Source organism: Nanorana parkeri, unplaced genomic scaffold (genome assembly GCF_000935625.1).
Source record: "Nanorana parkeri isolate BGI_ZX_2015 unplaced genomic scaffold, ASM93562v1 scaffold654, whole genome shotgun sequence".
NCBI classification, from domain to species: domain Eukaryota; kingdom Metazoa; phylum Chordata; class Amphibia; order Anura; family Dicroglossidae; genus Nanorana; species Nanorana parkeri.
In genome coordinates, this window is record NW_017306922.1 from 819,977 (window position 1) to 831,656 (window position 11,680).

Here is an 11,680-nt window from a genome sequence, read left to right on the forward strand (position 1 = left end):
ATAGGGGAATCCAGAAGGCCCAGAGAAAGATCTGGCATTCATGTGGGCAAACCACGAGATGAGATCAGCAATCACACTGGTCAGAGCTGGGGCTGTACGATATTTTATGCCTGGTGGAGATGATAATATTAATAATATAATAGATCATTGTATATGGTACTTGTTACATCTCAAAAATCCTGAAATATTGGCTACTATGAAGTCAAACTGTATGCCTTCTATATTGTAAATATGTATGATGTGCTTTATAGAAGGAGGATAGGTAAGGTCAGTACTGTGTTTTGTTTTCAATTATGAGCATGTTATTTGTAATTGTAAATGTGATTTTTAAATGGTTCTGTTATGCTTACCAATTAACCTCTGCTAGCCCACCACTTTGTGTATGGCTCTTGTAAGAAGGTTAGGCGTGGAAGCATTTGATCACATTTTTTATGGATGATCTGAGATGCTGAATCATAGTAATGCCTGTTATACCTTACACACAAATAGACTAAAATGTCAGAGTTGCTTTGGTGACACCCAGAAAACATAGAGGCTTGCAATATCAGAGTAGGTTGAAAACATACCTCTTCCAAAATATAACATGCTTCATCAGTAGAAGTAGATTGTTTCCCTTGCCAACCATTCTTTCACAGAGCATCATACTTACTATATTTTACCGTGATTTAAATTGGTATAATGGAGCCAACATGCTAGATTTATTTACTCCAACCAATTTGCCTGGTCTGCCTTTGCATTGGGAAGTTATGCTTAAAAAAAATCAAACTAAAATACTAACTTTTGTATTTTTTTGTTCTTTTATAGGAAATATATTTGTCGTTAGTCTGGCTGTGGCAGATCTTGTGGTGGCCATCTACCCATATCCCTTGGTACTGACATCAATATTTCGGAAAGGATGGAATCTCGGATATCTCCACTGCCAAATTAGTGGATTCTTGATGGGAATTAGCGTCATAGGATCTATATTCAACATTGCTGGTGTTGCAATCAACCGTTATTGTTACATTTGTCATAGCCTCAAATACGACAAGTTGTACAGTGACAAAAATTCATTGTTCTATGTGATTCTGATTTGGGTGCTAACCTTCATTGCCATTGTGCCAAATTTATTTGTCGGATCTTTACAATATGATGCTCGGATCTATTCATGTACATTCTCGCAGTCTGTTAGCTCCACGTATACCATTGCAGTGGTATTTTTCCATTTTATACTCCCAATTACTATTGTAAGTTTTTGCTACTTACGTATTTGGATCTTGGTTATACAGGTGAGACGTAGGGTAAAGCCAGATAATAAACCTAAACTGAAACCTCATGATTTAAGGAACTTTTTGACCATGTTTGTGGTTTTTGTGTTATTTGCAGTCTGCTGGGCACCACTGAACTTCATAGGCCTGGCTGTGGCTGTAAATCCAGACACAATTCTCCCAAGAATCCCTGAATGGTTATTTGTTGGCAGTTATTACATGGCATATTTCAACAGTTGCCTTAATGCTATCATATATGGTCTCCTGAACCAGAATTTCAGGAGAGAATACAAGAGGATTGTCATTTCTATTTGTACTGCAAAGATATTCTTTCAAGAAAGTTCTAATGATGGAGCAGATAAGATTAAAAGCAAACCATCACCAATGTTGACAAACAATAACCAAGTCAAGGTTGACTCTGTATAAAGTTGGATCATGCATGCATATGTATATCATATTAAATGAGAACTCCATTCAAACAAAAAATAGATAATCTGTTTGTTTTAACTTTGACCTTGTTCTACATCTTTTTCTATTTGTCTCAGGCTCCACAATTTCTCAACTGCACAGACATGTAATGATATATTTCTAGTGCTTAGCAGTGGCAGATACAGCTGTATACCTCCCATCACTGCATACCTCCCATCTTTTTATACCCAACTTTATCCATGATCTTTTCAACCAAATTCCTGCACTACCTAAGATAAATGCTAGTCATTAGGATTAGTTGATCAGGATTTTGGGAATTAGGACAGGTAGGAGTAATGTTGCTGTTTCTACGAAACTGAGACACAACATTCTATACTTCTCCTATACTGGGAAACTCTGTTCTCTACAGAGGCAGTAAAACATTGCTGTAGATAGCAGTAGGAAAGTAAAACTGTAGATGATACCTTTCATGTGCTAACTGAATATATTTTGAGGTGCAGGCTTTTGGAAACACTCCCTTTTGGAAAGTTCCCTTTCTTAGACATGCTTCAAGAAAGGAACTGATTCCTGCACCTCAAAATACATTCAGTTAGCACATAAAAGGTATCGCCTACATTTTTACTTTCTTTTCTCTGTGGAGGTAAATACTTTGTTGAGCTGTGCTGTAATACAGGATAACTAGTTTTTTTTTTTTAAAGGTCAGTTAAAAGGAGCCAAAAAGCCCTTCACTACGATACAGTGTGCTGTCTTGAAATATCATTTATATGTCTAGTCTTTTGTAAACCTAAAAATTTATTAATTTATTCTTCAGTATAGGAAAGCCAGTAAAGCCATGTAAATCATGACTTTATGACACTTTTGCTGAATATACATTCAGCGGCCCTAATTTACAGCACATACACTGGTTAAAGTAACAAAGCCATCTAGGCCAACATGCATAGAGCTGTTGGCCACAATAGTGTTACTGTTTTAAGGCAACCTGTTTTTTGCAAGTGTTGTAAGGAAGCATTGGTTTTGGTCAAATGAATGATAGGAACATAGTGATTCCAGTCTTTTTATCATTTTTTTATTAGCCATAAGACCAGAATGTGAATATAATATGTGACAGGCAAATACTGTTGACATGGTGGGTTGGCACACCTATAATGTGATAGTGATCTGAATTAGAGCAATCTTTCACCCTCAGTGAAATGCATACTTTCCTGTTTCTTTCTGTAAAAACTGACTACACTTTCCTGTTCTGCTATACAGTACATTCAGTGTAAAAATATAATTCTGCTGAAGCCATGATAAGAAGGTTGTAGACCAAAAGAAGGGGCTAAAGATTGATTTTACATATGTTTGAATGAAGTTCTAATTTAATATTTAACGAAGCTATTTGTACCATGTGGTGTAGATTTCCAATAAAGCCATGCGATATTGCAATACAATACCTCTACTGAAGGAATTCAGGGCACATTTGTAGATGTCTGTAAATTTAATTCATACATAATGTTTTGCATTTTGTCAATTTTATTGGGGAAAAACAGTAAAACTGACTTGTGTCTTCATACTCATCATATTCAGTTAACTGTACATTCACAAACATAGCAGTAACGTCAGAATACTTAGAGATGCTTCAGAATTAATGAATCTATTCTTCCGAAATGTAATACACTGTTAGCAGCATTGGCATGTAGGCCCTATGAGGGCTACATCTGGGTGCAGAGGTATAGCCAAGGACAGGCAGCCATACTCACAACCCTGAACACTTACAAAATAACTTGACCTCATGAAAAAACCTTCATGTTCCACAAAAAATATATCCTAGAAATAGGAATGGAAGAATCTTATTTGTTTCTTTAGGTAGCACTGACTGTTCTTTCTTTAGATGCTTTCATGCATGAAGTTCACTGTAAAAGCTTTAAGACAAAACACAATTATATATGGCATTGAGGTCTGCTATTTTACTCGCTTAGCTGGCAAACACAGAATGTGATGCTTATAGTATGATATAGTTCTAAACAAACCATACCTGACCTTGTTAGCTGCATGTAATGTGAAGTAATTAATTCCCAAATACCACCAGAGATCACTGCAAAGACTCAAGTCAGGTTTCAGTGAGTTTCTAACAACTCAGAAACACCTATATTGTGCTTACATTAGAGGACTAGCATGATTCCAAAATCTGCTCTCCATAAGAAATATCTGAGACTTCTGTGCCTTTGTTGTGAAAATTATTTTTCCCACAACACCGGCAGCTACAAAAATAATTGGGGGGTGTTTTAAAATGCTTTTACAGCTGGTCCAAAAATTGAAATACTTTAGTACTCATAGTCTGGGCACAGGTTCACTTTAAATATTCAGCCAGGCTGGTATTTAGCACAGATAAGTTAGCAGGAAGAATGGACATAAACATCCTATTTTTCTGATTTAACAAAGATTCAAGCTCGTTTATGGACAGCTAGATATTTTAAAATGCACTTATGGTTAAATAAACTGCTCAGCAAGTTCTCACTTTCTGCAGGAAAATGTACCTTGTTCTTTAGATTGATACCACTGTAATTGTTTCTGTAAAAAGCAGTACGCCAAGTTACTGCAAATAATTGAATTGAACCTACATTTGACAATGCAGTTAACGGTGCAGATTAAGTTGGTTGTTCATGGCTAAATATAAAAGATCTAAATGTTATTGGAATTTTCAGGGGCAACAAAAATGGTCAAACAATGCTTAAGTACACAGAGACAGTACTCCTAAAACGATATTGATATTGTGAAGTCATTCATGCACCATATATTGACTGAATAACAGAAAGTTAGACATTAATTATATCAATTATTTGTATGTATGGAAGACTATGCGGGTAAACATTGTAAGAGTTTGCAGGAATAAACATTTGTATCTATATGATGCCAAGAGAACATATGGCAACCTTTTAAATCTAATATAAATTGAAAGATTTGGCTGTGTATGCCTATAATCACATTTTCCATTTACCATAAACTGCCTAACATAATTTTCTCCAACTGACCATTGTCTTGGGTAAAAAGCATTACAAAGTGGAAATACAGTTATCTGAATAGCATTATAGTCAAACTTTGGCCTAAAATGCTGCAGATAAGTGGATGTGATATTACAAAACACGGTGCCCAAAGGTTCTTAGATATGCCTCTGTCTGTGTATGCATGTATATATTATCTATGTGGACTGCCCTTATATACAAAGGCAGTAGAATGTACAACACAAAATGCTGGTCTTTTTCAAAGCCATTACTTTTTCAGTTTAAATTAGCAAGAGTTAAGTAAGACCCGTTGCTATCTCTACACTGCACTTAATACACAAAACACAACTGGCATATTTTTATCTAAGACAATAACAATTTTTCGTCTGGTGATTTTTTTTGCTACGGATATACATTATGTCACCACTCTATTGGGTATAGCAATCTAATACCCATGAAGAAATGCACGTAGTCCACAAAGATACTCAGGTATGCTGCGGCATATAAATGATGTTCAGTTTGTAGTAAGTGACAGGTACTATAAAAAACATTCCTATCATCATTACACCAATGCCACCACCAGTCTGAAACAATGACACAGGACAATATGGATCCAGCAATTCATGCTGTGTATGCCATCCACATGTTGTAGCATACATATAGATTTTTGAAAACAAACAACATTTTCAGTCTTTAACATTTTTGGTAATCATCTAGTCTCTAGCTAGGTAATCACTGTAGCCTCATCTTTATATTCTTAGCAGACACATATGGATTAAAGTGGAGGCTCCTGCTGCTGTAGCCATTCCCCTTCAGCAATGGACGGATTATGAATTCAGAAGTGTTCTTCTACATCTGTACTTCCTGTCAGTTGGAACAAGAACGGCCATTCTTCTCTGACCTGTATCATCAACAAAATGCTTTTTGCCAACAGAACCAACACTTCCTGGAAGCTTTTTATTTTTCCATACCATTATAAAAGACTTTATGACTGTAGTGTAGAATAGTTTCCTACATATTGCAACCAGCAGGTCCAGTGCCAAAATTCATTCTAAGGTTAAAATCTACTTATTCTACACTTACCTAATATAAAGTTTGGTTGAGCAGAAACTGAATTTGTCTGCATGGATTATGATTTGCAGTCACTATTTCATTAAGTTTCTATTAAGGAAAGCTTTTGTATACTCTATGTTAGCAGAAAAAAAAAGAAACTACAATATTTTGGATATCTGATGAATGTTAAAATGTAGTGACTGTAAATAGTATTTTTCTTTCCACAGAGGCCTAACCACTGCTTAAATGAACTAAACAGTCTTTGCACTTTATCTGCTTAGATATGTAGAACATAAATACTTGAACACAGGATTAGGATTTTGCCAGCTATGGTATGCAGTATGCTAAAACCATCTCCAATATGCTGTAGGTGCCTGAGGAACTAGAGCCGTGTTATAGTGACACTAGAATTTTGGAAAGCATGCCAATACATTGCCAAGGATCTTCATAATAATACTTGTTTACATTTACCTATAATGCTCAGACATACTGTGTGAATATGCTTGCAACATTGCAAACAAGGATAATAGATTTTCCTCCTATTTTTCTAAGAGATTTAGCATCTTTGGAAGCTTTAACCATTAGGCTTGTACATGCAACGTTTACTGAATATAATGCCTTTCTTCTGAAGTCTTCCTCTGATCAGTTGCAGAGCACTGAATGTATCACACTCTGCTGAGGTCAAACTGAAATCCTTTAATATTTATTTGTATAGCTCAGATATACATTATGCCAATTGAAGAAAATAAATGAGCAAGGAAGAGAATGAATCTATGAATTTGGCATAAATCATGTGAACTCATGTTGAACTTATCAACTGCTACATTAATTACAAATGGAGAAAAGGAACTGGGACCAAAAGTAGAGACCTTGACAATAATAATCAATCAAATTTGACCTTTCATTTTATAGAAACATTTAGAAGCATTTCTGTTCACAATGTTTTCCCAATTTAAGTGAATCTGCACTGTAGCCTTAAGGTGTATTAAAACCAAACTACTCTACTAAACAAAAAACATTTTTTCTGTCTGTGTTGCTTTTTGAGAGTTGCCACTTCCTGTCTTGTTGACAACGGTTTCACCAGACAAGAAGGGAATATCTGCCAGCTTTTTGTTTGCCTGAAGAAGGGACCGCTTGGTCAATAGAGGAGATTGACTGTAATTTGCAATGGAGCGCGAGTGACTTTTGGGTTTGTTGCATATCTGCAACAGAGACACAGACAGAAATACAAATCTGACAAAGGTCCTAGCCTTCCCTTACTCTACTAAAGAAAAGTGTTTTTCAGTCTGGGTTGCTGTAATAAATTGTAAAAATTATGAAATACACTTGTAAATAGGTCTTGCTGAAACCTCATAACTTTCTAACTTAACTTTCTTCCAAAAATGAAAAACTAGAAGAAGAATATTCATATTTCAGTTTTGGGAAGATACTGGGGTTGATTTACTAACCTTATAAACACACCACGAACATGTATACACTTCTGTAGTGTGTTCCCTCCCAGCATGATCTATGGGTGGAATCTAAACACCTTTGTAGTGTGTACACACCCAGCAGGTGTGTTGTGCAAAGCCCTGCATGAATTTGCAAGGTGATGTTGTGTAAATTAGCTCTATGTTGTGTTGCTTGCGTTGATGAATGCAGGAATGTAAATGCATGAGCTAACCATTTTTGTCTAAACTGTGAAGCAGCATTATATATGCATCATCTGCATGATTTTTCCATATATGGCATTAGTGGGAATATGCTTTTAGAGACTTTTTGGTTGATAAATATGTTTTGCTGTGTGAAAATCACACGCACCTGGTGCGTGCGTGTGTTTAGGTTAGTAAGTCACCCCCACTGTCTCAAGGACCTGAGTATCCTTCTGTGCTCAACAGTTGTAACTGTAGTGTTTACAAGAAGGCCAATCTCCTGTTTGGATATATTGTTTCTCTTCTAATTTGTAATATGGAGAATGCAGCAAGAAAATCACTACTAACATCCCTACCACAGCAGGAGGATTGGAATTCCGCAGTGGGGAAGGCCATAAGAAGGAACTCTGATGAGATTTGACACCAAATTATATATAAAGCTGAGGTGGTAGGTACACATGCTGTTTCCAGCAATTAACTAATAAATGTATATAGGCAAACTAACATTCCCAGAAACAAAGTTCATTTCTTTTTACCCTCCACATAAGTAGTATCCAGTATTGTATTGTTTTTCTGTACCTCAGCCCTTGAGAAAAACATGTCCAAAAAAAAAACACTCACAAGGAAGACTGGAAGACAAAGCATTCTATGTAGTAAAAGTTGTGGAAGAGCTTGTATACATTGAAAGATTATACTCATCTGTAAAATAAAAATAATTTAAAATATTTTTTGTCATTCACTTTAACATAGTAAGTTGCTTTTATGTGTAACTGAGAGATGGAATGCCAATTGTATACAGTGTTACAGATGTTAAAGCTGAATTCTAGGCAGATATAAAAGATTCAAATTAATGTAGCTCTGTAATCATTAATACATTGTTGAACTTATTTTTGAATGCAAATGGAAATACCTGAATCTGACCTGGTATCAGCCTCTTATAGTCCCTTTATAGCAGAGATGGAATGTGAGAGGAATAAACAGCAACATGAGCCAATCAGTTCATGTGCTGACAAGGAACATGCTGATAGGAGAAGAGATGAGCCCATTCCTGTGCTGCTTCTTCTTTCACTGTACTGTCACAGGCTGGGTCGGTGTCAGGATGACCTGAGTTCACAGAAAGTGGGTTGAATGATGCTGGCCATCAGACGGAGCACATCTAGCAGCAGCAAAGAGTATTATGGAGGAAAGCTCTGGATTGAGGCTGAATATTGCAGCAAACTGATTTTGTTATTTTAACTTTTAATCTTGTTATTTTTGGCTGGATATCTACTTTATTGGTTTGATTTGCGTCACGTTGCCTTATTTAAAAAAAGCAAACATTTCTTTAATATTTCTGTGACTTTGTGTTCCAAGATTTAAAAAAAAAAATTTACTTGCCTTTATGGACTTAAACTTTCATTACGGACTTCAGCATCAAACATGCAATCTTTGAGACAATAAGGAAAGTTGTCTTTGGATCAATGTAAGGAACGTTATGTTGTTATAATTCTTTTAAGTCTTAAGCGCTTTCATGTATGTCAGAATGCTTATATGCAATAAAATGCTGTACCATGCTACATCATGTGTGAGTGTGTTAATCAGTGTTACAAAGATGACCAGCCAATGCAGAATCATATAGAACTCTATTGTCATAGAATGCAGTTGATATGCAGCTTAGTAATTTGTAGTTATGTACTGTATAAACATATACGTTAGAAGCTTTACAAGCATAGATAAAAAATCAAATAAAGATGAACTTCAGATAGAGGATTAAACTGAATAGTGTGAAAAAACTCCACTGATCACAGTTTTCTATCTAATCTATAATGGTCATATGACATACCAGATTATCATGACAGAAAAAAAATATTGTAATATAGTGCGTAATTTATTATGGTGTATCTACACTTACAAAAATAAACAGTGACATTTAATGAATGCAGTGGGCCTATGTGCAAGGTCATAAATAGCACCCTTCTCCATGAGGATGCAACAAGGGAGAACTGTGTCCCACTCCAGTCACCTACATGTGTACAATTTAGAAACCCTGTGTACAAATTACTTTAAATTATAAAGTAGTAGGGGTGACCAGATTGTGCCAAGAGTGTGATGGTCTTAAATGGGCATGGGCAAATAAAATATGATCCTAACAGACATGCACAATTCTATTAAGTTCTTCTTTAATATAGGCAAAAAAGGAATAGTTGTAATGGAATAGTTGTATTTTTTTCAATATCTCAAAAAACGTTTGGGTTTGAGTCTCCTTACTGAGCACTGTCAACTTGCTCAGAAAGAGAGTTAAAGAAGGTGGTTCAGAATATATCAATTGATGCAGGATCCTTTTCTTCCCCACCAAATTTATAATAGACAATAGTTTTTTACATCATGCAGTAATTCTAACTCCAAGCAGATATAAGATTCCAAAGGTCGCCCAAGCTGCAGATAGAGGTAAATAATTAACCGGGTATATTGATCAATATCATTCCAAAAGGACTTTATCTTGTGGCAACTACAAAAAGTGTGGTATAAATCTGCTGATTCCTGCTCAAACTTCAAACGTCTACAAAGAGCAACTACGGCCCTTAAGACAAGACCTTTGCAGAAAGATGTAGGCTCCATGACAGTCTCTTCATATTATTATCCTTAAGTGAATGTGGTAATTGTATTCTATGCTCTATTTGAAGCTTGGAAAATCTCAGTAGTGGATATGTTCGGAAAATTATTGATCCACTTTGAGAGACCGGTGGAGTGTTTTGCATAATCCAGATCCAAGCTATAGCACCTATACATGCTAGCTATTGCACTCTTATTTGGATTAGGTTTCAAAAGCAGCCAATCTAGGGAGTTCTCCCAATTCAAAGGTGAAAGGTTGAAAGAACGCATTTTTATAAAAGTAAATAATTCTCATTTCATTAAAGGTAAACTCTCCAAGACATCTGCAAAAGTCAACAGCTTGTGATCAGTACTTGATGTAAGGAACTAATTGTTGATAGACCCTGGGTTGCTCCTCGAAAAGCTGATTCCTAGAAGCATGGACGAGGTCTAAGTTTCCCCAAAAAAGAAGTTTATGCCACACAGTCCAACTGAAATATCAAATAGGACTTAAAACAAACACCTCAGTCAAACATTCACTATGAATGTGAAGTATGTATATAAGATTAAGATCAGGGGCAACATTTTGGTTCAAATCCGTCTGTGTAACTACTCATACCATGGATCTAATCTCTCAAATATCTAGTGGCCACTGCTAGGGTATATAGTTCCAAATCTGGGAAAATGAGGCCTCCATTTTTCACAGATTGTTGTAATATGTGGAGACTGATTTTAGAATGTATCTTTCTCCAAATAAACCTCTGAAAGGTCTAGAGCAGCTTTTGATGATCTTCTTTTTTCAGGATAACAGGAAGCATATGTAAAATATACAACAATTTGGGGAAAATAATAATTTGAATCAAACTAATCCTCCTCATATATGTTTAAGGTAAGATGGGACAATTTATCTAACAATTCCAGAAGGATTCTCATCACTGGGGGGGCATTAGCTTTGCGTGGATTTTTAGTAATATAAACCCCCCGATAAGGTATCTTCTCCTTACGCCATATGAAGGGATATATCGAACGCCAGCTGGGCCTAGTACTTCTTGCCAGATACAAGGCCTTTGACTTCTCCAGATTTTTAGAATATCCTGAAACATACCCATTAGCAGTCATCAGGGAGAGTATATTCGGCAATGCCGTCTTTGGGTTAGGAATGTATAGTAATAAATCATCTGCAAAAGCAGTAATTTTCACCTTTCTCCTGCTATGCCATAAAGGACATGTAAAAATGTTAATTGTGCCTAAGAAGTACCATGAAAAGTGTACTTTTGCCAAGAATTCCTCAGTAAAATAGCAGTGCACCTTCTGTTATGTGAGTGTGCCTTGGCTCTTCTGTGCCTACAGCCTTACAGCCATATATCTGCATTGTGAGATCTAAGGCACTTCTGCCCCTGACTGCTAGTCTCAGGAGATTTGAAGATTTAATTATATCACTACTGTGCTGCTACCTTTTATCTTTGCCAGAGGCTCTTCCATGAGTAAGAAAAACCTTGCCCATACCAAAATAGTCGCCTTTACACAGGGACAAAGCATAGAACAAGGCATGGTCTGTAATGGTGAGAGATCAGCTGCAGGGAGAACACAGGAAATAATGGTGATTAGTATTTTGCCTTCTGCCTGCCTTTTTGGTCACAACTATACAGAGTTCAGTTCTTCTTTGAAGAAAGCTTGCTTCCCAGCCATGTAGTCATATTGGGATGCTTCTTCCAATAACACTTAGCTCATAAACGTATTGCTGCAAACCATTGCTGTTAATAGTCCA

General features: G+C 36.1%; 1 protein-coding gene across 1 annotated transcript in view; it reads left to right on the plus strand.

Annotated features, from left to right (window-relative positions):
• Window positions 1-1,673, plus strand: part of MTNR1A (melatonin receptor 1A) — a 180,411-nt gene extending 178,738 nt beyond the window's left edge. Inside the window, exon 2 of the mRNA XM_018563328.1 lies at window positions 805-1,673. Coding sequence (XP_018418830.1) covers window positions 805-1,673 — 869 coding nt within the window. The remainder of the gene's footprint in view (window positions 1-804) is intronic.
• Window positions 1,674-11,680: the final 10,007 nt, after the last annotated feature.